Source organism: Carcharodon carcharias, chromosome 33, assembly GCF_017639515.1.
Source record: "Carcharodon carcharias isolate sCarCar2 chromosome 33, sCarCar2.pri, whole genome shotgun sequence".
Taxonomy (NCBI): domain Eukaryota; kingdom Metazoa; phylum Chordata; class Chondrichthyes; order Lamniformes; family Lamnidae; genus Carcharodon; species Carcharodon carcharias.
In genome coordinates this window covers 17,347,222-17,375,022 of record NC_054499.1, presented here as the reverse complement: position 1 = coordinate 17,375,022, position 27,801 = coordinate 17,347,222, and the positions used below count along the sequence as shown (strand labels likewise).

At 50.7% G+C, this 27,801-nt stretch overlaps 1 protein-coding gene across 1 annotated transcript; it reads left to right on the top strand.

The window, feature by feature from the left end:
* LOC121272178 (phospholipid scramblase 1-like) lies at positions 1 to 27,023 on the top strand. The gene is made up of 6 exons (XM_041178682.1): positions 1 to 330; positions 1,754 to 1,796; positions 3,893 to 4,113; positions 6,775 to 6,936; positions 22,324 to 22,485; positions 25,368 to 27,023. The coding sequence occupies exons 1-6, from the start codon at positions 286 to 288 to the stop codon at positions 25,425 to 25,427; spliced, it is 693 nt and encodes a 230-aa protein (XP_041034616.1). The 5' UTR covers positions 1 to 285; the 3' UTR covers positions 25,428 to 27,023.
* Positions 27,024 to 27,801: the final 778 nt, after the last annotated feature.

Sequence of the window (27,801 nt, the reverse complement as noted above, 5' to 3'; positions counted from 1 at the left end):
TATCTGACTGAACCATCCCCGTACCCCCCTCCCCAGCCCACTGGTTACCCCGTACCTCACTACCCCTACGCTCCTGTCGCTGGCCAGCCCCAGCCCAGCTTTCCCCCACACGATGCCCCCCAGCCCCTACCTCCCCCTGGGTTCCTACCTTACCCATCCGCGCCCCCTGGCAACCCCCTCACCCCCCCAGGCAGCCACTACTGCAGCCCGGGCATCCCCACCCCACAATCGGTCACTCACCACGGACGCCACGAAGAGGACCCTGGCATCGTCCAAGCCCCTTTGATGGGGGTCACTAGCGGGCACCCTTGTCTGGAGTACCTGGCGCAGGTAAGCTTTGACCATTGGCCGACGGGGCAGTGGGCATTTCAACGCTGCGCAACGGTTCATTTTGGGAGGAGCAGTCCGGAGGGTTTGGGGTGGGTGGTGGGGGTGTGTGGGTTTGGCTGTGGGGGTGGGGTTAGCGTGAACAAGCCAACATTCCCTGAGCTTTAAATTGGAGGGAGGGAGAGCTGCCACGAAGGACAAGTTTGTGAGACGGCTTAAAGTCAAGCGTTTGGGGTCCCTTAACCAAGAGAGACATCACCAAGTCCTGCCGAAACTTCATACACTGGTCAGCACTTGGCGCAGTGGGCCCCAGACACTTTAACATGGCCCCTTGGCAGGGTGGTGGGGGCAGAGACGATTTAGGGTTTTTTTTGTGAATATTCATTCATGGCACATGGACATCACTGGCTGCCCATCCCTAAGTAACCTGCTCCGAGGCGGGCAGTAGAGAGTCAACCACATTGCTGTGTGGGTTTGGAGTCACTTGTAGGCCAGACTGGGTAAGGACAGCAAATTCCCTTCCCCAAGGGTCATTGGTGAACCAGATGGTCAACTGTACTTTTCTCTGCTGAGGTTGCCAGGTTTTTCCCCCAGATACTTCTTGTTTTTTTTCACAATAACAATTTCATTAGACTTTGAACTCAGGAGTTTTATCGGATTCAAATTCCACCATCTGCTGCGGTAGGATTTGAACCCTGGTCCCCAGAGCGTTACTTTGGGTTCACCGAGCTAATGGCAGTACCACTACGCCACTGCCTCCCCCTCTACTGGACCAGTACCAGAAGCTATAATTTTACAACGATGGGGCCTCGTTCTAAAGATGATGGGGGTGTCCCGTTGAGGAGAGATTGGGTAGAATGGGCCGATGTTCTCAGGATTTAGGAAGAACGAGATGGAGGTGATCTCATCATTGCCAGTGACCCCCACGTCCATGAAAAAATAATTTTCAATAACACATAAATTCTCCTTAAACGGGGTCGATGTTGAAGGGCTCAAATGTTTGCAACTGGAGGTTGCAGCTTCAGGATTGGGGGTTGTGTAGTGGAGGGGAGGGGAATCTGTCCCTTTTGGACTGAGAGGAGTTGAAATGTCTTCCCTCAGGGGGTTGTGAATCTTAGCTTATTCTCTACCCCAGGGGGCTGTGGATACTCAGCTGTTGCGTATATTCGAGACTGAGGTCGATAGATTCTTGGATACTGAAGGGGATTGAGGGGTGGGGTGGGCGGGGTGGGGAGGGTGATGGGGTAGCGCTGTAAAGCGGAGTTGGGGGTAGAAGATCAGCTTTGATCTTATGGATTGGGCAGAACGAGCTCGGAGTGGGGGAGGGGGCTGGAATCTGCTTGGTTGTGAGGCGAGTGGGCACACCCTCTCAAGTATTCTCCTTTGCGAGGCGCTGTGTCCCACTGTGGTCCGTTTTTGCCTGCAGATCGACCAAGTGCTCATCCATCAGAAGATGGAGGTCGTGGAAGGTAAGGTGACCTACTCAGGTGATCCAGGCCACTGGATCCTTTACTTTTTCTGGTCTTCTCTGAGATGTGGGTGTCGCTCGATGGGCCAGCACTTATCACCCGTCCCTCGTTGCCCGCGACATGGTGGGTGGTCCCCTGCTCTCTCGACCTTGTCCTCGCCCGGTGTCTCTCTGAACCCCCTCTCGATTGGAGGGGAGTGAACCAGGAGGTTGAGGGGGTGGTGGGGGGAGTGGGGGGGGAACATTGCCGTCTGACAGGCTAGCCAAAATTGGGGAGAACGGCGCAGAGAGGTGCAGCACCCTGTTGCTGGTCTTGTGACACGTTTGGCACCGCGAGTTCTCAGGAAGGGTTCCTCCTCGGTGCGTTTTGGGGTCAACCTCTGTGCCCACTAAAGGAGCGGGGGAGGTGGGGGGGGGTGGTGGAACCATTCACACCATTTGCGCTTTGCAGTGGGTGTTAGGGTCAGCTTCATCCCCCCCCCAACCTCTGTAAGACCCCTCACGGCGCCACTGAAGACTCAGCGCTTTGTTACGTTGACCGGTGGGCCTGTCGCTATGGGCCGAGCCTTCCTTGGCATGGCCCTTTAATAATCGTGCGAGGCCATGGGGAGAAGGGGGTCGTGCCCAGCCAAGAGGTTGGGCCCTTTTCACGATACAGTGAGACCATTGAGGGGGGAAAGACCCTTTAATGACGGAATGAGACCCTGGGGGAGGGGTGCAGGGTCCCTTTAAGGATGGTGTCAGGTCGTTTGGGGGAGGGGAGGGTTCTTTAATGACAGGGTGGAATCATGGGCCCTTATTTTCAATAAAGGATATACTTTCACTGGAAGAGATTCGGAGAGCGTTCACTCTGCTGATTCCTGGGGTGAAGGGGTTTATCCCGTGAGGAAAGGTTTGAGCAGGTGGGTCCTGTACCCATCGGAGTTTATGAAAATGAGAGGCGACCTTATTGAAACATATCAGATTCTGAGGGGATGTGAGAGGTTTCCCCTCGCGGGGTCAGTAAAGAACTAGGGGCCAAATTTAAAAATTAGGCTTCTCCCGTGTAAGGTGGAGGTGGGGAGAATTTTTTTCTCTCAGAGGGTTGTAAGAACCATAGAACCATAGAACACTACAGCACAGAAAACAGACCCTTCTAGTCTGTGCCGAAATATTATCCCGCTAGTCCCATTGACCTGCACCCAGTCCATAACCCTCCAGACCTCTCCCATCCATGTATCTATCCAATTTATTCTTAAAGCTTAAGAGTGAACCTGCATTTACCACGTCAGATGGTAGCTCGTTCCACACCCTCACCCCTCTCTGAGTGAAGAAGTGCCCCCTTAACCTTTCCCCTTTCACCCTAAAGCCATGTCCTCTCGTGTTTATCTCTCCTAATCTAAGTGGAAAGAACCTACTCGCCTTTACTCTGTCTTTACCCCTCATAATTTTGTAAACTTCTATCATATCTCCCCTCATCCTTCTACGCTCCAAGGAATAAAGTCCTAACCTGTTTAATCTTTCCCTGTAGCTCAACTCCTTAAGACCCGGCAACATCCTAGTAAATCTTCTCTGCACTCTCTCAATCTTACTGATATCCTTCCTGTAGTTAGGCGACCAGAACTGCACACAATACTCCAAAGTTGGCCTCACCAATGTCTTATACAACCTCACCATATCATCCCAACTCCTATACTCAATACTGAGTCTATGGGATTCTCTTCCCCGGAGAGCAGTGGAGGCTGGGTCACTGAATATGTTCAAGGCCGAGTTAGACAGACTGTTTGATGGACGGGGGAGTCAAAGGTCATGGGGGAACAGGCAGGAAGGTGGAGTTGAGGCCACAATAAGATCAGGCTTGATCGTATCGAATGGTGGAGCAGGTCCGAGGGGCCGAATGGCCTTCTCCTGCTCCTATTTTTTGAGTTTAATGATAGGGGTGAGGTTCTGGGATCAAGGCCCATTGCTAAAGATCCTTGAGACAGGTTAATGATGACGTTGGACATCTTGGCGGGGGGGGGGTGTTTGGCGGGGGGAGTGAGATCCGGTGTTCAGGGCACCTTTACTTACGGTGAGGAGACAGGGTCCCTTTAATGGCTCTGACCTGTACCCTTCCAGCTCTCTTCAGTTTCGAGACTAAGAACAAATACGTGATCAAGAACAGCCTGGGCCAGAAGATCTACACTGCCAAGGAGAAGAGTGACTGCTGCACAAGGAATTGCTGTGGATCCCTACGCTATTTCGACATGAAGCTGATGGACAACATGGACAGAGAGGTCATCCACCTGGTGCGGCCCTTCAAGTGTGTCAGCTGCTGGTTCCCTTGCTGCCTCCAGGAGGTGTGTGGTTTTCATTTGTTCATGGGATGGGGGCGTCGCTGGCTAGGCCGGCATTTGTTCCCCATTCCCTAATTTCCCCTTGAACTCACGTCATTTCAAAGGGCGTTTAAGGATCAACCCACATTTGCTGTGGGTCTGGAGTCACTTGTAGGCCAGACCGGGTAAGGACGGGCAGAATTCCCTCCCTAAAGGGGGCATTAGTGAGCCAGGTAGTGGCTTCATGGTCACCGTTAGACTTTTAATTCCATAATTTTTTTTTTATCGAATTCAAATTTCACCATCTGCCTGGGTGGGATTTGAACCCAGGTCCCCAGAGAATTACTCCGGGGTCTCTGGATTATTCGTCCAGTGACAACGCCACCACCTCCGGGTGCCAGGTCTCGGACTTGGGTCAGTGGCAAAGGATCCAGCCATTCGCCTGAACTCCCAAGCACTTGCAGCGCCACCACTGCTGGGAGGCTGTAATTACAGCGTGACATGTTTACATAGGCAGTTACGGACACCAACAACCAACTTGCATTCATGTAGCGCCTTTGACGTGGGAAAAATGACTTTGCAGGGTCCAGACGAAATTTGACACCGAACCACGTAAGGAGATCCTAGGGCAGGGGAAGGAAAGCTCGGTCACGTGAGAGATCGGTTTTAAGGAGTGCCTGGGGAACAGGCAGACCCGCTTGAGCAGAGGGCCTCACCCTGATGTCTCCTGGGAAAGACTCCCGACTGCGCAGCACTCCCTCGACTCTGCACCGGAGCCGGCAGAGTAGACTTTTGCGGCCCGGAGTGGGGCTTGAACCCACAGCCTTGGGTGGCGCGAGCGCTCCCCACTGATCTGCGGTGAACACCCTCCAATGTGGATCCATTTTTTTGTCCTCTCCGATCCGATCGCCGCATAGCCACAGGCGAGCGGGATTGAGATTCTGGGTGGGCAAACCGACCCCCCACCTTCAGCCCATCGTTTCCAAACCGGTGACCAGGCGAGGCCTACACGGAGTGATTCATCCCTTCAATCCCGGCTCCTCCCCAGTGTGTCAGTAGACCCCCCCACTAACCCTCTCCTCTCTCTTCTCAGCCTTAGAACTGAGCGTGGGGGGGTGGGGGGGCGGGGTGGCAGGGGTGGGTCTCACAAGCTGAGACCCCCCCCCTCCTTGGTGTAGGCCAGAGGTTGCTGAGACGCACTCCTCAACCCTCCCGAGGGGAGCCCTGGTTTCGTTGGAGGCGGGCAGGCTGGTTGCAGCTTGTCTGGAGCTGGAGAGAGCTCCTTACTCAGCAATTAAAGGCAAAAAGAACATTCTGTCTAGTCCTGACTCACTGGGGTGCGGCTCCCCAGGTGTCTGCCCAGTAAATCTGTCGCACAGATGTCGCTTGGAGAGGTTAAGCCCAGGCCCCGGGACTGTTCCCCTTTAGAGTGGAGAAGGTTTAATCCAGGCCTTCGAAAACCATGAGGGGCTTTTTGATGGAGTAGGTGAGGGGGAAACTGATTCGATCGTGGTTTCTAAAAAGGGGTTGATGAGCGGGACACAGATTTAAGATCATTTGGTAAACAGAGGCAGAGGGGAAGATGAGATTTATTTTTTTTTATATATATATATACACACAGCGAGTTGTTGTGATCTGGAAGGCGTTGCCTGAAAGGGCGGTGGAAGCAGATTCAACAGGAACTTTCCAAAGGGGAATTGGATGAATATTTGAAGAGGGAGGGAGGGTAATCTTCCAGAGGCCAGGCGGGGGGGAGAGAGCAGAATGAAGAAAACAGGCTTGCATTTATATAACGCCACCTCAAGATATGCCAATTAAGCACTTAACAGCCAATGAAGCACTTTTTTTTGAGGTGTAGTAAGGTAGGAAATGTTGCAGCCAATTTATGCACAGCACGATCCCACCATGCGATCTTGAGGCAATCGTCTGCCCTGGTGACACTGATTGTGGGGGATAAATATTGCCCACGACACCGGGCCCCTCCTGCTCTTCGTCAAAAGAGAGACTGTGGAACTTCCACATCAACCTGTGGGAGCAGACTGCGTCTTAACAACCCACGGTCTAAACAACAGTGCCGTCGACTGTGCGGCACTCCCTCAGCGCCGGCACTGCGAGGGACAGCCTTGATTTTTGCGCCCAAACTCCCGGAGTGGGACTTGAACTCGGAGCCTTCTGACGCAGAGGCAAGAGAGCTATGCACTGAGCGGTGGCTGACTCCCTGTTCCCCACGTTGAGGTGGTGGTGGGGTAGCGCGGGTAGCGGGGAAGAACTTGATTGGATAGCTCTGATCTAGGATGGGTTAGATGGCCCACCTGGCCTCCTTCTGTGATTCTATCATCCAATGACCACACCAGCCCCTGCAATCCTTCAAATTAATGCCCAGGGAGCTTTGTCGGGTTGAGTCGAGGGCCTAACGTACCCAGTGGGACTCTTTGAAGAAAAATGGCCTCCCTCAGCGGCCACCATCGCCGATGTCAGTGGGGTCATTCGACTGGGTGGGGCATCACAACAGGGTTTGACCTCCCCACCAAACAGGTGCGAGCCATCCAGACGGGATGGCTAGATGGCGCCTGCTCCTCCCTGACCTGTGGTCCTGAGGCCAATGAGGGAGGGGGAATGTGTCGCACTGGCAAAGCTGCCCTCGGCCATGGCACGTTTGTAACTGCCCCAATCTCGTCCCCACAGCTGGAGGTGCAGTCACCGCCCGGGACCACCATTGGATACGTGAAGCAGACTTGGCACCCCTGCCTGCCCAAGTTCTCCGTCCAAAACGTGGAGAGAGAGACGGTCCTGAGGATTGTGGGGCCCTGCTTTGCCTGCAACTGCTGCGGTGACATCAATTTCGAAGTAAGTCCGGGCAGGGGGTTGGGGGGGGGTGGGGGGGGTGGGGGGGCAGGGGGGAGAGGGAGGGGACTGGTGTGGTAGTGGAGGTGGGGGTTGTTGGAGGAGAGGGGGTGATGGAACAAAAGGGTGGGAGGGCAGAGGGTAGAGGTGAGGGTTGGCAGTGGGGGGGGTGGTGGGAGGGCAGAGGGTAGAGGTGAGGGTTGGCAGTGGGGGGGGTGGTGGGAGGGCAGAGGGTAGAGGTGAGGGTTGGCAGTGGGGGGGGTGGTGGGAGGGCAGAGGGTAAAGGTGAGGGTTGGCAGTGAGGGGGTGGGAGGGCAGAGGGTAGAGGTGAGGGTTGGTAGTGGGGGGGGTGGGAGAGCAGAGGGTAGAGGTGAGGGTTGGCAGTGGGGGGATGGTCAGAGGGTAGAGGGTAGAGGTGAGGGTTGGCAGTGAGGGGGTGAGAGGGCAGAGGGTAGAGGTGAGGGTTGGCAGTGGGGGGATGGTGAGAGGGTGGAGGTGAGTGTTGGCAGTGGGGGGGTGGTGGGAGGGTAGAGGGTAAAGGTGAGGGTTGGCAGTGGGGGGATGGTGAGAGGGTAGAGGGTAAAGGTGAGGGTTGGCAGGGAAGGGGTGAGAGGGCAGAGGGTAGAGGTGAGGGTTGGCAGTGGGTGGGTGGTGGGAGGGCAGAGGGTAGAGGTGAGAGTTGGCAGTGAGGGGGTGAGAGGGCAGAGGGTAGAGGTGAGGGTTGGCAGTGGGGGGATGGTGAGAGGGTGGAGGTGAGTGTTGGCAGTGGGGGGGTGGTGGGAGGGTAGAGGGTAAAGGTGAGGGTTGGCAGTGGGGGGATGGTGAGAGGGTAGAGGGTAAAGGTGAGGGTTGGCAGGGAAGGGGTGAGAGGGCAGAGGGTAGAGGTGAGGGTTGGCAGTGGGTGGGTGGTGGGAGGGCAGAGGGTAGAGGTGAGAGTTGGCAGTGAGGGGGTGAGAGGGCAGAGGGTAGAGGTGAGGGTTGGCAGTGGGGGGATGGTGAGAGGGTGGAGGTGAGTGTTGGCAGTGGGGGGGTGGTGGGAGGGTAAAGGTGAGGGTCGCCAGCAGAGGGGTTGGTGGGAGGAGGGGCGATGGGGGGGCAGGGGAAGGTGAGCGGGGGGTGTGGACAGACAGAATGAGCATCGTGTTTTAACACTGCATGTTCATGAGATGAGAATGCTGCAGGGCCTGTTTTGAAGCCTCGTCACTGCAGTAAAGCAGAAAACGCCAGTATAAGCACAGCAAGATCCCACAGGCATCTCATGATCCAAACAACAGCTCCGATTGACGCTGCAGATCTCCCTCGGCACTTGCACTGGAGCGTCAAGCCTTGATTTTATTTGTCCAAGCGCTGGAGGGGGAACTTGAGCCCAGAACCCACTTGACACAGAGGCAAGAGCGTGAGGCACTCAGCGATGGCTCACTTCCCATTGCCACACTGGGGAGGGTGGTTGGGGCTGGCTGGTGGTGGAATTTAATTGGACAGCTCAGAGGCAAGAGAGGTCCGAGGGGGTCACATGGACCCATTTGGTGCTGTATGATTCTGTCAGCCAATGACCACACCAGCCCCTGCGATCCTTCAAATTGGTGCCATTGGGATCTGGTTATGATTGTGTCAAGGGCCTGTTCGAAAGGATGCTACATAGCCCATGGGACTCTCTGAAGGAAAGTGGCCTTCCTCAGCAGTGACCATCGTGGGTGTCGGTGGGGTCGTTCATCATAACAAAGTGAGCATGTCTCAGGTGACCAGTTTGTGTGAGCTGTGGGATGAGTGATAAATATTTCGTCAAGGACTCTAGGAAATCGACAACTGCCAGTCCTCCAAAGGGATCTTCTACCTACATCAGCCCGAGAGGCCAGACTAGGGCTGGATGAAACATTAACTTACTGCCTTATGATGAGCCCAGGAGACATCTGTTCTATGCGTCCATTCTTGATACAAAGAGCTGTACAGCCATTGCACAACTCCAGACCAATAGGGTTTCCCCTTACTGATTTCGCCTACCCTAGCGAAGGACAGCCACTCAAAACTGTGCCAGTCTTTCCAGTCCACAGGACACAGGATAAGGAATATCTTCCAGCATCTGTGACTGCCAAGGTTGGTAGTGAAGAATTGATGCTTGGTCAAAATCTCAGCCATCCCAGACCAAGCAGCAGAGTGATACTGAGGGAGAGAGTTACAGTGAGGGGTGTGGGGTATATCAGAGAGTGTTACAGTGAGGGGTGTGGGGTATAACAGAGAGTGTTACAGTGAGGGGTGTGGGGTATATCAGAGAGTGTTACAGTGAGGGGTGTGGGGTATATCAGAGAGTGTTACAGTGAGGGGTGTGGGGTATATCAGAGAGTGTTACAGTGAGGCGTGTGGGGTACATCAGAGAGTGTTACAGTGAGGCATGTGGGGTATTTCACAGTGTTACAGTGAGGGGTGTGGGGTATATCAGAGAGTGTTACAGTGAGGGGTGTGGGGTATATCAGAAAGTGTTACAGTGAGGGGTGTGGAGTATATCAGAGAGTGATACAGTGAGGGGTGTGGAGTATATCAGAGAGTGTTACAGTGAGGGGTGTGGTGTATATCAGAGAGTGTTACAGTGATGGGTGTGGAGTATATCAGAGAGTGTTACAGTGAGGGGTGTGGGGTATATCAGAGAGTGTTACCGTGAGGGGTGTGGGGTATATTACCGTGTTACACTGAGGGGTGTGGGGTATATCAGAGAGTGTTACTGTGAGGGGTGTGGGGTATATTACCGTGTTACACTGAGGGGTGTGGGGCATATCAGCGAGTGTTACACTGAGGGGTGAGGGGTATATCAGAGAGTGTTACAGTGAGGGGTGTGGGGTGTATCAGAGTGTTACACTGAGGGGTGTGGGGTATATCAGGGAATGTTACAGTGAGGGGTGTGGGGTGTATCAGAGAGTGTTACAGTGAGGGGTGTGGGGTATATCAGAGAGCGTTACAGTGAGGGATGTGGGGTATATCAGAGAGTGTTACAGTGAGGGGTGTGGTCTATATCAGAGAGTGTTACAGTGAGGGGTGTGGGGTATATCAGAGAGTGTTACAGTGAGGCGTGTGGGGTATTTCACAGTGTTACAGTGAGGGGTGTGGGGTATATCAGAGAGTGTTACAGTGAGGGGTGTGGGGTATATCAGAAAGTGTTACAGTGAGGGGTGTGGAGTATATCAGAGAGTGATACAGTGAGGGGTGTGGAGTATATCAGAGAGTGTTACAGTGAGGGGTGTGGTGTATATCAGAGAGTGTTACAGTGATGGGTGTGGAGTATATCAGAGGGTGTTACAGTGAGGGGTGTGGGGTATATCAGAGAGTTATACTGAGTGGTGTGGGGGATATCAGAGAGTGTTACAGTGAGGGGTGTGGGGTATATCAGAGAGTGTTACAGTGAGGGGTGTGGGGTATATCAGAGAGTGTTACAGTGAGGGGTGTGGGGTATATCAGAGTGTTACAGTGAGGGGTGTGGGGTATATCAGAGAGTGTTACAGTGAGGGGTGTGGGGTATATCAGAGAGTGTTACAGTGAGGGGTGTGTGGTATATCAGAGAGTGTTACAGTGAGGGGTGTGGGGTATATCAGAAAGTGTTACAGTGAGGGGTGTGGAGTATATCGGAGAGTGTTACAGTGAGGCGTGTGGAGTATATCAGAGAGTGTTACAGTGAGGCATGTGGGGTATTTCACAGTGTTACAGTGAGGGGTGTGGGGTATATCACAAAGTGTTACAGTGAGGGGTGTGGAGAATATCAGAGAGTGTTACAGTGAGGGTTGTGGTGTATATCAGAGAGTGTTACAGTGAGGGGTGTGGAGTATATCAGAGAGTGTTACTGTGAGGGGTGTGGGGTATATTACCGTATTACACTGAGGGGTGTGGGGCATATCAGCGAGTGTTACAGTGAGGGGTGAGGGGTATATCAGAGAGTGTTACAGTGAGGGGTGAGGGGTATATCAGAGAGTGTTACAGTGAGGGGTGTGGGGTATATCAGGGAATGTTACAGTGAGGGGTGTGGGGTATATCAGAGTGTTACACTGAGGGGTGTGGGGTATATCAGGGAATGTTACAGTGAGGGGTGTGGGGTGTATCAGAGAGTGTTACAGTGAGGGGTGTGGGGTATATCAGAGAGTGTTACAGTGAGGTGTGTGGGATATATAGGGAGTATTACAGTGAGGGGTGTGGGGTATATCAGAGAGTGTTGCAGTGAGGGGTGTGGGGTATATCAGAGAGTGTTACAGTGAGGTGTGTGGGATATATAGGGAGTATTACAGTGAGGGGTGTGGGGTATATCAGAGTGTTACAGTGAGGGGTGTGGGGTATATGCGAGTGTTACACTGAGGGGTGTGGGGCATATCAGAGAGTGTTACAGTGAGGGGTGTGGGGTATATCAGAGTGTTACAGTGAGGGGTTTGGGGTATATCAGAGAGTGTTACAGTGAGGGGTGAGGGGTATATCAGAGAGTGTTACAGTGAGGGGTGTGGGGTATATCAGAGAGTGTTACAGTGAGGGGTGTGGGGTATATCAGAAAGTGTTACAGTGAGGGGTTTGGAGTATATCAGAGAGTGTTATAGTGAGGCGTGTGGAGTATATCAGAGAGTGTTACAGTGAGGCGTGTGGGGTATTTCACAGTGTTACAGTGAGGGGTGTGGGGTATATCAGAGAGTGTTACAGTGAGGGTTGTGGAATATATCAGATAGTGTTACAGTGAGGGGTGTGGAGTATATCAGAGAGTGTTACAGTGAGGGGTGTGGAGTATATCAAAGAGTGTTACTGTGAGGGGTGTGGGGTATATTACCGTGTTACACTGAGGGGTGTGGGGCATATCAGCGAGTGTTACAGTGAGGGGTGAGGGGTATATCAGAGAGTGTTACAGTGAGGGGTGAGGGGTATATCAGAGAGTGTTACAGTGAGGGGTGTGGGGTATATCAGAGAGTGTTACTGTGAGGGGTGTGGGGTATATTACCGTGTTACACTGAGGGGTGTGGGGCATATCAGCGAGTGTTACAGTGAGGGGTGAGGGGTATATCAGAGAGTGTTACAGTGAGGGGTGTGGGGTGTATCAGAGTGTTACACTGAGGGGTGTGGGGTATATCAGGTAATGTTACAGTGAGGGGTGTGGGGTGTATCAGAGAGTGTTACAGTGAGGGGTGTGGGGTATATCAGAGAGCGTTACAGTGAGGGATGTGGGGTATATCAGAGAGTGTTACAGTGAGGGGTGTGGTCTATATCAGAGAGTGTTACAGTGAGGGGTGTGGGGTATATCAGAGAGTGTTACAGTGAGGCGTGTGGGGTATTTCACAGTGTTACAGTGAGGGGTGTGGGGTATATCAGAGAGTGTTACAGTGAGGGGTGTGGGGTATATCAGAAAGTGTTACAGTGAGGGGTGTGGAGTATATCAGAGAGTGATACAGTGAGGGGTGTGGAGTATATCAGAGAGTGTTACAGTGAGGGGTGTGGTGTATATCAGAGAGTGTTACAGTGATGGGTGTGGAGTATATCAGAGGGTGTTACAGTGAGGGGTGTGGGGTATATCAGAGTGTTAGACTGAGGGGTGTGGGGCATATCAGAGAGTGTTACAGTGAGGGGTGTGGGGTATATCAGAGAGTGTTACAGTGAGGGGTGTGGGGTATATCAGAGAGTGTTACAGTGAGGGGTGTGGGGTATATCAGAGTGTTACAGTGAGGGGTGTGGGGTATATCAGAGAGTGTTACAGTGAGGGGTGTGGGGTATATCAGAGAGTGTTACAGTGAGGGGTGTGTGGTATATCAGAGAGTGTTACAGTGAGGGGTGTGGGGTATATCAGAAAGTGTTACAGTGAGGGGTGTGGAGTATATCAGAGAGTGTTACAGTGAGGCGTGTGGAGTATATCAGAGAGTGTTACAGTGAGGCATGTGGGGTATTTCACAGTGTTACAGTGAGGGGTGTGGGGTATATCACAAAGTGTTACAGTGAGGGGTGTGGAGAATATCAGAGAGTGTTACAGTGAGGGTTGTGGTGTATATCAGAGAGTGTTACTGTGAGGGGTGTGGGGTATATTACCGTATTACACTGAGGGGTGTGGGGCATATCAGCGAGTGTTACAGTGAGGGGTGAGGGGTATATCAGAGAGTGTTACAGTGAGGGGTGAGGGGTATATCAGAGAGTGTTACAGTGAGGGGTGTGGGGTATATCAGAAAGTGTTACACTGAGGGGTGTGGGGTATATCAGGGAATGTTACAGTGAGGGTTGTGGGGTGTATCAGAGAGTGTTACAGTGAGGGGTGTGGGGTATATCAGAGAGTGTTACAGTGAGGTGTGTGGGATATATAGGGAGTATTACAGTGAGGGGTGTGGGGTATATCAGAGAGTGTTGCAGTGAGGGGTGTGGGGTATATCAGAGAGTGTTACAGTGAGGTGTGTGGGATATATAGGGAGTATTACAGTGAGGGGTGTGGGGTATATCAGAGTGTTACAGTGAGGGGTGTGGGGTATATGCGAGTGTTACACTGAGGGGTGTGGGGCATATCAGAGAGTGTTACAGTGAGCGGTGTGGGGTATATCAGAGTGTCAAATTGAGGGGTGTGGTGTATATCAGAGAGTGTTACAGTGAGGGGTGAGGGGTATATCAGAGAGTGTTACAGTGAGGGGTGTGGGGTATATCAGAGAGTGTTACAGTGAGGGGTGTGGGGTATATCAGAAAGTGTTACAGTGAGGGGTTTGGAGTATATCAGAGAGTGTTATAGTGAGGCGTGTGGAGTATATCAGAGAGTGTTACAGTGAGGCGTGTGGGGTATTTCACAGTGTTACAGTGAGGGGTGTGGGGTATATCAGAGAGTGTTACAGTGAGGGTTGTGGAATATATCAGATAGTGTTACAGTGAGGGGTGTGGAGTATATCAGAGAGTGTTACAGTGAGGGGTGTGGAGTATATCAAAGAGTGTTACTGTGAGGGGTGTGGGGTATATTACCGTGTTACACTGAGGGGTGTGGGGCATATCAGCGAGTGTTACAGTGAGGGGTGAGGGGTATATCAGAGAGTGTTACAGTGAGGGGTGAGGGGTATATCAGAGAGTGTTACAGTGAGGGGTGTGGGGTATATCAGAGAGTGTTACAGTGAGGTGTGTGGGATATATAGGGAGTATTACAGTGAGGGGTGTGGGGTATATCAGAGAGTGTTGCAGTGAGGGGTGTGGGGTATATCAGTGAGTGTTATAGTGAGGTGTGTGGGATATATAGGGAGTATTACAGTGAGGGGTGTGGGGTATATCAGAGAGTGTTACAGTGAGGGTTGTGGGGTATATCAGAGTGTTACAGTGAGGGGTGTGGGGTATATGAGAGTGTTACACTGAGGGGTGTGGGGCATATCAGAGAGTGTTACAGTGAGGGGTGTGGGGTATATCAGAGTGTTACAGTGAGGGGTGTGGGGTATATCAGAGAGTGTTACAGTGACGGGTGTGGGGTATATCAGAGAGTGTTACAGTGAGGGGTGTGGGGTATATCAGAGAGTGTTACAGTGAGGGGTGTGGGGTATATCAGAAAGTGTTACAGTGAGGGGTGTGGAGTATATCAGAGAGTGTTACAGTGAGGCGTGTGGAGTATATCAGAGAGTGTTACAGTGAGGCGTGTGGGGTATTTCACAGTGTTACAGTGAGGGGTGTGGGGTATATCAGAGAGTGTTACAGTGAGGGGTGTGGAGTATATCAGATAGTGTTACAGTGAGGGGTGTGGAGTATATCAAAGAGTGTTACTGTGAGGGGTGTGGGGTATTTTACCGTGTTACACTGAGGGGTGTGGGGCGTATCAGCGAGTGTTACAGTGAGGGGTGAGGGGTATATCAGAGAGTGTTACAGTGAGGGGTGAGGGGTATATCAGAGAGTGTTACAGTGAGGGGTGTGGGGTATATCAGAGAGTGTTACAGTGAGGGGTGTGGGGTATATCAGAGATTGTTACAGTGAGGGGTGTGGGGTATATCAGAGAGTGTTACAGTGAGGGGTGTGGGGTATATCAGAAAGTGTTACAGTGAGGGGTGTGGAGTATATCAGAGAGTGTTACAGTGAGGCGTGTGGAGTATATCAGAGAGTTTTACAGTGAGGGGTGTGGAGTATATCAGAGAGTGTTACAGTGAGGCTTTTGGGGTATTTCACAGTGTTACAGTGAGGGGTGTGGGGTATATCAGAGAGTGTTACAGTGAGGGGTGTGGCGTATATCAGAAAGTTTACAGTGAGGGGTGTGGAGTATATCAGAGAGTGTTACAGTGGGGGTTGTGGTGTATATCAGAGAGTGTTACAGTGAGGGGTGTGGAGTATATCAGAGAGTGTTACAGTGAGGCGTGTGGGGTATTTCACAGTGTTACAGTGAGGGGTGTGGGGTATATCAGAGAGTGTTACAGTGAGGGTTGTGGAATATATCAGATAGTGTTACAGTGAGGGGTGTGGAGTATATCAGAGAGTGTTACAGTGAGGGGTGTGGAGTATATCAAAGAGTGTTACTGTGAGGGGTGTGGGGTATATTACCGTGTTACACTGAGGGGTGTGGGGCATATCAGCGAGTGTTACAGTGAGGGGTGAGGGGTATATCAGAGAGTGTTACAGTGAGGGGTGAGGGGTATATCAGGGTGTGTTACAGTGAGGGGTGTGGGGTATATCAGAGAGTGTTACAGTGAGGTGTGTGGGATATATAGGGAGTATTACAGTGAGGGGTGTGGGGTATATCAGAGAGTGTTGCAGTGAGGGGTGTGTGGTATATCAGTGAGTGTTACAGTGAGGTGTGTGGGATATATAGGGAGTATTACAGTGAGGGGTGTGGGGTATATCAGAGAGTGTTACAGTGAGGGGTGTGGGGTATATCAGAGTGTTACAGTGAGGGGTGTGGGGTATATGAGAGTGTTACACTGAGGGGTGTGGGGCATATCAGAGAGTGTTACAGTGAGGGGTGTGGGGTATATCAGAGTGTTACAGTGTGGGGTGTGGGGTATATCAGAGAGTGTTACAGTGAGGGGTGTGGGGTATATCAGAGAGTGTTACAGTGAGGGGTGTGGGGTATATCAGAGAGTGTTACAGTGAGGGGTGTGGGGTATATCAGAGAGTGTTACAGTGAGGGGTGTGGAGTATATCAGAGAGTGTTACAGTGAGGCGTGTGGAGTATATCAGAGAGTGTTACAGTGAGGCGTGTGGGGTATTTCACAGTGTTACAGTGAGGGGTGTGGGGTATATCAGAGAGTGTTACAGTGAGGGGTGTGGAGTATATCAGATAGTGTTACAGTGAGGGGTGTGGAGTATATCAAAGAGTGTTACTGTGAGGGGTGTGGGGTATTTTACCGTGTTACACTGAGGGGTGTGGGGCGTATCAGCGAGTGTTACAGTGAGGGGTGAGGGGTATATCAGAGAGTGTTACAGTGAGGGGTGAGGGGTATATCAGAGAGTGTTACAGTGAGGGGTGTGGGGTATATCAGGGAATGTTACAGTGAGGGGTGTGGGGTATTTCAGAGTGTTACACTGAGGGGTGTGGGGTATATCAGGGAATGTTACAGTGAGGGGTGTGGGGTGTATCAGAGAGTGTTACAGTGAGGTGTGTGGGATATATAGGGAGTATTACAGTGAGGGGATGTGGGGTATATCAGAGAGTGTTGCAGTGAGGGGTGTGGGGTATATGAGAGTGTTACAGTGAGGGGATGTGGGGTATAACAGAGAGTTTTACAGTGAGGGGTGTGGGGCATATCAGAGAGTGTTACAGGTGAGGGGTGTGGGGTATATCAGGGAATGTTACAGTGATAGGTGTGGAGTACATCAGAGAGTGTTACAGTGAGGGGTGTGGGGTTTATGAGAGAGTGTTACAGTGAGGGGTGTGGGGTATATCAGAGTGTTACAGTGAGGGGTGTGGGGTATATCAGAGAGTGTTACAGTGAGGGGTGTGGGGTATATCAGAGATTGTTACAGTGAGGGGTGTGGGGTATATCAGAGAGTGTTACAGTGAGGGGTGTGGGGTATATCAGAAAGTGTTACAGTGAGGCGTGTGGAGTATATCAGAGAGTGTTACAGTGAGGCGTGTGGAGTATATCAGAGAGTGTTACAGTGAGGGGTGTGGAGTATATCAGAGAGTGTTACAGTGAGGCTTTTGGGGTATTTCACAGTGTTACAGTGAGGGGTGTGGGGTATATCAGAGAGTGTTACAGTGAGGGGTGTGGCGTATATCAGAAAGTGTTACAGTGAGGGGTGTGGAGTATATCAGAGAGTGTTACAGTGGGGGTTGTGGTGTATATCAGAGAGTGTTACAGTGAGGGGTGTGGAGTGTATCAGAGAGTGTTACAGTGAGGGGTGTGGAGTATATCAGAGAGTGTTACTGTGAGGGGTGTGGGGTATATTACCGTGTTACACTGAGGGGTGTGGGGCATATCAGCGAGTGTTACAGTGAGGGGTGAGGGGTATATCAGAGAATGTTACAGTGAGGGCTGAGGGGTATATCAGAGAGTGTTGCAGTGAGGGGTGTGGGGTATATCAGAGAGTGTTACAGTGAGGTGTGTGGGATATATAGGGAGTGTTACAGTGAGCGGTGTGGGGTATATCAGAGACTGTTACAGTGACGGGTGTGGGGTATATCAGAGAGTGTTACAGTGAGGGGTGTGGGGTATATCAGAGAGTGTTACAGTGAGGGGTGTGGGGTATATCAGAGAGTGTTACAGTGAGGGGTGTGGGGTATATCAGAGAGTGTTACAGTGAAGGGTGTGGAGTATATCAGAGAGTGTTACAGTGAGGCGTGTGGAGTATATCAGAGAGTGTTACAGTGAGGCGTGTGGGGTATTTCACAGTGTTACAGTGAGGGGTGTGGGGTATATCAGAGAGTGTTACAGTGAGGGTTGTGGAGTATATCAGAGAGTGTTACAGTGAGGGTTGTGGAGTATATCAGAGAGTGTTACAGTGAGGGGTGTGGAGTATATCAGAGAGTGTTACTGTGAGGGGTGTGGGGTATATTACCGTGTTACACTGAGGGGTGTGGGGCATATCTGCGAGTGTTACAGTGAGGGGGAGGGGTATATCAGAGAGTGTTACAGTGAGGGGTGAGGGGTATATCAGAGAGTGTTACAGTGAGGGGTGTGGGGTATATCAGGGAATGTTACAGTGAGGTGTGTGGGGTATATCAGAGTGTTACACTGAGGGGTGTGGGGTATATCAGGGAATGTTACAGTGAGGGGTGTGGGGTGTATCAGAGAGTGTTACAGTGAGGGGTGTGGGGTATATCAGAGAGTGTTACAGTGAGGGGTGTGGGGTATATCAGAGTGTTACAGTGAGGGGTGTGGGGTATATGAGAGTGTTACACTGAGGGGTGTGGGGCATATCAGAGAGTGTTACAGTGAGGGGTGTGGGGTATATCAGAGTGTTACAGTGAGGGGTGTGGGGTATATCAGAGAGTGTTACAGTGAGGGGTGTGGGGTATATCAGAGAGTGTTACAGTGAGGGGTGTGGGGTATATCAGAGAGTGTTACAGTGAGGGGTGTGGGGTATATCAGAAAGTGTTACAGTGAGGGGTGTGGAGTATATCAGAGAGTGTTACAGTGAGGCGTGTGGAGTATATCAGAGAGTGTTACAGTGAGGCGTGTGGGGTATTTCACAGTGTTACAGTGAGGGGTGTGGGGTATATCAGAGAGTGTTACAGTGAGGGGTGTGGAGTATATCAGATAGTGTTACAGTGAGGGGTGTGGAGTATATCAAAGAGTGTTACTGTGAGGGGTGTGGGGTATTTTACCGTGTTACACTGAGGGGTGTGGGGCGTATCAGCGAGTGTTACAGTGAGGGGTGAGGGGTATATCAGAGAGTGTTACAGTGAGGGGTGAGGGGTATATCAGAGAGTGTTACAGTGAGGGGTGTGGGGTATATCAGGGAATGTTACAGTGAGGGGTGTGGGGTATTTCAGAGTGTTACACTGAGGGGTGTGGGGTATATCAGGGAATGTTACAGTGAGGGGTGTGGGGTGTATCAGAGAGTGTTACAGTGAGGTGTGTGGGATATATAGGGAGTATTACAGTGAGGGGATGTGGGGTATATCAGAGAGTGTTGCAGTGAGGGGTGTGGGGTATATGAGAGTGTTACAGTGAGGGGATGTGGGGTATAACAGAGAGTTTTACAGTGAGGGGTGTGGGGCATATCAGAGAGTGTTACAGGTGAGGGGTGTGGGGTATATCAGGGAATGTTACAGTGATAGGTGTGGAGTACATCAGAGAGTGTTACAGTGAGGGGTGTGGGGTTTATGAGAGAGTGTTACAGTGAGGGGTGTGGGGTATATCAGAGTGTTACAGTGAGGGGTGTGGGGTATATCAGAGAGTGTTACAGTGAGGGGTGTGGGGTATATCAGAGATTGTTACAGTGAGGGGTGTGGGGTATATCAGAGAGTGTTACAGTGAGGGGTGTGGGGTATATCAGAAAGTGTTACAGTGAGGCGTGTGGAGTATATCAGAGAGTGTTACAGTGAGGCGTGTGGAGTATATCAGAGAGTGTTACAGTGAGGGGTGTGGAGTATATCAGAGAGTGTTACAGTGAGGCTTTTGGGGTATTTCACAGTGTTACAGTGAGGGGTGTGGGGTATATCAGAGAGTGTTACAGTGAGGGGTGTGGCGTATATCAGAAAGTGTTACAGTGAGGGGTGTGGAGTATATCAGAGAGTGTTACAGTGGGGGTTGTGGTGTATATCAGAGAGTGTTACAGTGAGGGGTGTGGAGTGTATCAGAGAGTGTTACAGTGAGGGGTGTGGAGTATATCAGAGAGTGTTACTGTGAGGGGTGTGGGGTATATTACCGTGTTACACTGAGGGGTGTGGGGCATATCAGCGAGTGTTACAGTGAGGGGTGAGGGGTATATCAGAGAATGTTACAGTGAGGGCTGAGGGGTATATCAGAGAGTGTTGCAGTGAGGGGTGTGGGGTATATCAGAGAGTGTTACAGTGAGGTGTGTGGGATATATAGGGAGTATTACAGTGAGCGGTGTGGGGTATATCAGAGAGTGTTACAGTGACGGGTGTGGGGTATATCAGAGAGTGTTACAGTGAGGGGTGTGGGGTATATCAGAGAGTGTTACAGTGAGGGGTGTGGGGTATATCAGAGAGTGTTACAGTGAGGGGTGTGGGGTATATCAGAAAGTGTTACAGTGAGGAGTGTGGAGTATATCAGAGAGTGTTACAGTGAGGCGTGTGGAGTATATCAGAGAGTGTTACAGTGAGGCGTGTGGGGTATTTCACAGTGTTACAGTGAGGGGTGTGGGGTATATCAGAGAGTGTTACAGTGAGGGTTGTGGAGTATATCAGAGAGTGTTACAGTGAGGGGTGTGGAGTATATCAGAGAGTGTTACAGTGAGGGGTGTGGAGTATATCAGAGAGTGTTACTGTGAGGGGTGTGGGGTATATTACCGTGTTACACTGAGGGGTGTGGGGCATATCTGCGAGTGTTACAGTGAGGGGGAGGGGTATATCAGAGAGTGTTACAGTGAGGGGTGAGGGGTATATCAGAGAGTGTTACAGTGAGGGGTGTGGGGTATATCAGGGAATGTTACAGTGAGGTGTGTGGGGTATATCAGAGTGTTACACTGAGGGGTGTGGGGTATATCAGGGAATGTTACAGTGAGGGGTGTGGGGTGTATCAGAGAGTGTTACAGTGAGGGGTGTGGGGTATATCAGAGAGTGTTACAGTGAAGGGTGTGGGGTATATCAGAGAGTGTTGCAATGAGGGGTGTGGGGTTTATCAAAGAGTGTTACAGTGAGCTGTGTGGCATATATAGGAAGTATTACAGTGAGGGGTGTGGGGTATATGAGAGTGTTACAGTGAGGGGTGTGGGGTATATGAGAGTGTTACACTGAGGGGTGTGGGGCATATCAGAGAGTGTTACAGTGAGGGGTGTGGGGTATATCAGAGTGAGTTACAGTGAGGGGTGTGGGGTATATCAGGGAATGTTACAGTGAGGGGTGTGGTTTATATCGGGGGTTTACAGTGAGGGGTGTGGGTTATATCTGGGGTTTACAGTGAGGGGTGTGGGTTATATCGGGGTTTTACAGTGAGGGGTGTGTGTTATATCGGGGTTTTACAGTGAGGTGTGTGGATTATTTTGGGGTTTTAGAGTGATGGGTGTGGATTATATCTGGGTTTTTCAGTGAGGGGTGTCGGTTAAATCAGGATTTTACAGTGAGGGGTGTGTGTTATATCGCGGGTTTACAATGAGGGGTGTGGATTATATCGGGGTTTTACAGTGAGGGGTGTGGATTATATCGGGGGTTTACAGTGAGGGTGGTGGGTTATATCTGGGGTTTGCAGTGAGGGGTGTGGGTTATAACAGGGGTTTACAGCGAGGGGTGTGGATTATATCAGGGGTTTACAGTGAGGGTGGTGGGTTATATCTGGGGTTTGCAGTGAGGGGTGTGGATTATATCGGGGGTTTACAGTGAGGGTGGTGGGTTATATCTGGGGTTTGCAGTGAGGGGTGTGGATTATATCGGGGGTTTACAGTGAGGGTGGTGGGTTATTTCGGGGGTTTACAGTGAGAGTTGTGGGTTATATCAGGGTTTCACAGTGAGGTCTGTGGGTTATATCAGGGTCTTACAGTGAGGGTGGTGGGTTATATCGGGGGTTTACAGTGAGGGGTGTGGATTATATCAGGGTTTCACAGTGAGGGGTGTGGATTATATCTGGGGTTTGCAGTGAGGGGTGTGGATTATATCAGGGTTTCACAGTGAGGGGTGTGGATTATATCTGGGGTTTGCAGTGAGAGGTGTGGATTATATCGGGGGTTTGCAGTGAGAGGTGTGGATTATATCGGGGGTTTACAGTGAGAGTTGTGGGTTATATCGGGGGTTTACAGTGAGAGGTGTGGGTTATATCAGGGTTTCACAGTGAGGGGTGTGGATTATATCGGGGGTTTACAGTGAGAGGTGTGGGTTATATCAGGGTTTCACAGTGAGGGGTGTGGATTATATCAGGGTTTCACAGTGAGGGGTGTGGATTATATCGGGGGTTTGCAGTGAGAGGTGTGGGTTATATCAGGGTTTCACAGTGAGGGGTGTGGATTATATCGGGGGTTTGCAGTGAGAGGTGTGGGTTATATCAGGGTTTCACAGTGAGGGGTGTGGATTATATCAGGGTTTCACAGTGAGGGGTGTGGATTATATCGGGGGTTTGCAGTGAGAGGTGTGGATTATATCGGGGGTTTACAGTGAGGGGTGTGGGTTATATCAGGGTTCACAGTGAGGGGTGTGGATTATATCGGGGTTTTACAGTGAGGGGTGTGGATTATATCAGGGTTTCACAGTGAGAGGTGTGGATTATATCGGGGTTTTACAGTGAGGGGTGTGGATTATATCAGGGTTTCACAGTGAGGGGTGTGGATTATATCAGGGTTTCACAGTGAGGGGTGTGGATTATACGAGTGTGTGTGTGTCTGTTGCAGGTGAAGCCTCCAGATGAGTCGAGGAGTATTGGCCGGATCAGTAAGCAGTGGAGTGGATTACTGAAGGAGGTGCTGACGGATGCTGATAATTTCGGAGTACAATTCCCCATGGACCTCGATGTGAAGGTTAAGGCTTCTCTGATCGGTGCCTGTTTCCTCATCGTAAGTACCAGATGCCCAATGACCGCTCACCCTGTCCAAGCCACACTGACAGCGTCATGGGCAATTTAACGTTCCCCCTCAACCACATTTCACCTGAAGCCTCGCCACATAACCTGACACTGCTGATGATTGCACAATATTCAGCACCATTCGCGACTCCTCAGATACTGAAGCAGTCCATGTTCAAATGCAGCAAGACCTGGACAATATCCAGGCTTGGGGCTGACAAGTGGCAAGGAACATTCACACCACACAAGTGTCAGGCACTGACCATCTCCAACAAGAGAGAATCTAACCATCGTCCCTTGACATTCAGTGGCACTAACATCACCAAAGATTAATACACAAGATAAGATCACATGGAGTTAGGGATAATATATTAGCTTGGGTAGAGGATTGGCTAACCAACAGAAAGCAGAGTCGGGATAAATGGGTCCTTTTTCTGGATCGCAAGCTGTAACTAGTGAGGTGCCACAGGGTTCAGTCCTTGGGCCCCAACTATTTACAATCGATATTAATGACTTGGATTCGGGGGTAGAAGGTACTATAGCTAATTTTGCAGATGACACCAAAACAGGTGGGAAAGTAAGTTACAATGAAGAAATAAGAAATGTACCAATGGATATAGACAGGTTAGGTGAATGGGCCAAAATTTAGCAGATAGAGTTTAACCTGGCTAAGTGTGAGGTTATCCATTTTGGTCGGAGGAATAAAAAGGCGACTTATTATTTAAATGGAGAGAAACTTCAGAATGCTTCAGTGCAGAGGGATCTGGGTGTCCTGGTGCATGGATCGCTGAAAGCTGGTATGCAGGTACAGCAGGTAATAGGGAAGGGAAATGGAATTTTGGCATTTATTGCTAAAGGAATAGAGTATAAAATAGGGAAGTGTTGTTACAGCTGTACAAGGCATTGGTGAGACCGCACCTGGAGTACTGTGCACAGTTTTGGTCCCCTTACTTGAGGAAGGATGTAGTTGAACTGGAGGTGGTTCGGAGGAGGTTCACTAGATTGATTCCAGAGATGTGGGGCTTGTCTTATGAGGAGAGATTGAGCAGTTTAGGCCTATACTCGCTAGAGTTTAGAAGGATGAGAGGAGATCTAATTGAAGTATAGAAGATGCTAAAGGGGACAGACAAAGTAGAAATGGAGTGGATGTTTCCCCTTGTGGGACATTCTAGAATGAGAGGCCATAGTTTTAGGATAAGGGGAGGTAGATTTAAATCAGAGATGAGGAGGAATTACTTTTCTCAAAGGGTGGTGAATCTGTGGCACTCACTACCTCAGAGCAGTGGATGCCGGGGCGCTGAATAAATTTAAGGAGGAGATAGACAGATTTTTAATTAGTAACAGGTTGAAAGGTTATGGGGAGAGGGCGGGAAATTGGAGTTGAGGCCGAAATGAGATCAGCCATGATTGTATTGAATGGCGGGGCAGGCTCGAGGGGCTGAATTGCCTCCTCCTGCTCCCAGTTCTTATGTTCCTATCACTGAACTTCCCACCATCAACTGAACCGGACCAGCCATATAAATACTGTGGCTACAAGAGCAGGTCAGAGGTTAGGAATCCTGCGGTGAGTAACTGACCTCCTGACTCCCCAAAGCCTGTCCACCATCTACAAGGCACAAGTCAGGAGTGTGATGGGATACTCCCCACTTGCCTGGACGAGTGCAGCTCCCACAACACTCAAGAAGCTCGACACCGTCCGGGACAAAGCAGCCCCACTTGATTGGCACCACATCCACAAACATTCACTCCCTCCACCACCGACGCACAGTAGCAGCAGTGTGTACCATCTACAAGATGCACTGCAGGAACTCACCAAGGCTCCTTAGACAGCACCTTCCAAACCCACAACCTCTACCATCTGGAAGGACAAGGGCAGCAGACACATGGGAACACCCCCACCTGGAAGTTCCCCTCTAAGCCACTCACGATCCTGACTTGGAAATATATCGGCCGTTCCTTCACTGTCGCTGGGTCAAAATCCTGGAACTCCCTCCCTAACAGCACGGTGGGTGTACCTACACCGCATAGACTGCAGCGGCTCAAGAATGCAGCTCACCACCACCTTCTCAAGGGGCAATTAGGGATGGGCAATAAATGCTGGCCCAGCCAGCAACACCATATCCCATGGATGTATTAAAGAAAATACAGGACATGTACACCATCCCTACCCATCGGGAATACAAGGAGCAGCTGCTTCATCTTCCTTAGCCAATATCCATTCTGAGATGCACTGAGGTCTGTCCATCCCTGGCACATTCCGTCCTCACTTATCCCATTAAAACCCCCTTGAATGCTTCGATTGAACCTCCTCTTAGCCTTCTCTGCTCTAAGCAAAACCTGAGCTACTTCAGTCTGACCACGTAGCAAATTCAAAATACCAACTGCCCCCAACAAGCCCGTGCTTGCAAAACTAGTGTCCAACGTTAGATGTGATTCTGCGATTGGACAGCACTTGCTAAACAATCCTGATTGTGCTAAGAATGACACTAATAACCTATTTAAGATTATCAGTCGAACTCACAGTGTGGCTCACTTATACATGCTAGAAGCTACATGTATTCACACACAGGGCTCTGTCCTTTGCTGACAGAAAGAACATGTCCACGCATTGCACCTTTTTCAACTGAACAAAAGCCTGGGAGCACAGCCATTCCCTGGTTCATTCCCCATGGCAATGCCTTGACCAATCAGAGGGGTTTGAATTTAAACAAAGCCCTGGCAGTTAAATATTCCCTGGTGCATTCTCCGTGACAATGCTTCTACCAACCAATAGCCCCCTTGCCTACCAAACAGCACTCTCTTCCCATGCAGTATGAATTGTTGTTCCCTGTAGAATTGGTATTCTTCGACTAATTCTGTTCGATCTTTCCTCAGGATTTCATGTTCTTTGAAAGAGGAAAAAGTCACCAACAGCGAGATGGAGTGTGGCAATAGGCTGGCACTGCCAACCATTGGCCAACGAGGTGAAGAGCGGGTGACAAATTTTGCAGCCTTCAAAAGAGATTCTGATGCCCTATTGCTAAAGACTTGGAGACATGAGAAAAATTATCATCAGACTATGGCCGAGGCCAGTTTACATGAGACCTGAGGTGCCTCCCATCTTGGACTGATGTCATCCTCACTGGGAGGGGTGAAGCAGTTTGGGTGGGAGGGGCTGTTACTGGGGGATCCAGAAACAGAAGTAGCTTCTTTCGGGCATACCCAATGTGCTCATGAGTGGCACAGATCCCTTCCGTTTTTAAAACAAGCCCCCGACACATCCAGTATCCTGACCTCTGCCTACAGTCGTCACCTGAAGGTACAATAATTCCTCGCGTCCATTGGAACTGAAGCCTGAAGATCATCAGTAACTCCTCCAGCCTCTCTTGTGTGTCTGCCGCTGAACTGGACGTGGAAAGGTGGAAAGGGGGGACAAAATGTACCCTTGCGGCAAACTGTAAACCAAAGATATATTCTCTTCACCCTACTCTTTCACCCACCGTTGACCCCCATCCACCCCACCCACCTACCTACCCCCCTCCCCACCCACTCAATGCTTTGGCTCTTGATTAAAACTGAGACTCCCCTGGGAACAAACTGTAAGGATTCCGCCACAGCTTTTCTGCTAGGGAGTGAGCACCCAATGTCTGACAGACATGATCCGTGGACCTGCTCTCTTAATCTGCGTGATCCAATCAGTGATTTTGGGGAAAAGGCAACTTCCGATTGGAGAGTTAAAAAATCCTGGATCATCAGTTGCTTTGACCAGAATCTGTGAGGGATAATTGCTCTGGACATGTACAGAGTCACTGTTTATTCAGCAGGGTAAGGATCATTCACTGTGTAACTGTACAGAGTCACTGTTTATTCCGCAGGGTAAGGATTATTCTGTGGAACTGTACAGAGTCACTGTTTATTCAGCAGGTTGAGGATAAAGTATTGCCTATTACAGTGTCCCCAAAAAGGTTTAACAAAAGCAAGCTATAGGATGAAAGTGATGATGCAAGACAGGGTAGGAGGGAATAGTGAGATGCAGGAGAAATGGATTACTGCTGGGGAGAGAGAGAGGTGGAAGGGGAAGGAGTTAAAATAGAGGAAGTAGGAGAGAGAGTGAGGGCAAGTGCAAGGCAAGGTGGGGACAGGGGGAGACAGAGCAAAGGGACAAGGGGAGTTTTTTCTTTCCTGGGATGTAGTTAAGCCAGCATTTATTGCCCATCCCTAATTGCCCTTGTTTCTAGAGCATTTAAGAGCCAACCACATTGCTGTGTGGGTCTGGAGTCACATGTAGGCCAGACCGGGTAAGGACAGCAGATTTCCTTCCCTAAAGGGCATTAGTGATCCAGATGGGTTTTTTATGAAAGTCGGCAATAGTTTCAAGGACATCATCAGATTTCCAATTCCTGGTTCTTATTGAATTCAAATTTCACCATCTGCTCTGGTGGGATTTGAACCCAGATCCCCAGGGCACTGGGGATTATTGCTTAACTGACAATACACTATGCCACCACCTCCCCTAATGTGGGAGTGGGGGAGAGGGAAAGAATGTGGGGTGGAGGGAGGGAGAGAGAGCGAGCAAAGGGAGGGGGTAGAGCGGGGAGAGGGAGAGAGTGTGGGGTGGAGGGAGGGAGAGAGAGAGTGAGCGAGCAAAGGGAGGGGGGAGGCGGGGAGAGGGAGAGAATGTGGGGTGGAGGGAGGGAGAGAGAGAGAGAGTGAGCGACGTGAGGGGGGAGAGGGAGACTGTGTGTGGGACAGGGAGAAAATGAAAGGGAGGCAGAAGAGTGGGGGAGAGGGAGAGAAGGTTGGTGGAGAGAGAGAGAGGGAAGGAAAAAGCATGAGAAGAGAGCGAGGGGGAAGGGGGAAGTTTAGGGAACAGGGACAAAGAGAATCAAGAGAAAAGGAGATTTTATCAACCATCGGAAGACCCTGGGACGATATTGTGTGACTCTGGATTGTGCTCGAGAGGCGATGGGTGCTGCAGCTCCCAAGGGATCGGATCGATCTCCCAAGCCGATCATCTCCTGAGAAAGGCCCGGTTCTGATTCACAAGAGCCAGGGGTTGGGAATTCCAATGTTCCAACACCCTCTTTGGCTTGGCCTGCGGAGGGAGTGAGTCCTGAAGATGATAAAATTGGGTTCTGTCAAACTCCAGGGAAGGGGGATGGGTGAGGGAACGTCATTGTGGAATCGCTTGTGTGACTGTGCTCGGTCAGCCAAGGATATTGGACAACAAAGTTTACCAGGTCTTTTTTTAATAATTTTTTGCTTGCATATATTGTTCTTTTCCTGGAATATCTCGGGCACCATACCTTTGGGAATATGGCCCCAAAGT

Coding starts and splice junctions, on each gene's coding strand:
- LOC121272178 (XM_041178682.1), top strand. CDS start 286: ATGGGGGTCACTAGCGGGCACCCTTGTCTGGAGTACCTGGCGCAG. Junction 1,797..3,892: donor GAAGATGGAGGTCGTGGAAG/GTAAGGTGACCT, acceptor GTACCCTTCCAG/CTCTCTTCAGTTTCGAGACT. Junction 22,486..25,367: donor TCGGTGCCTGTTTCCTCATC/GTAAGTACCAGA, acceptor ATCTTTCCTCAG/GATTTCATGTTCTTTGAAAG.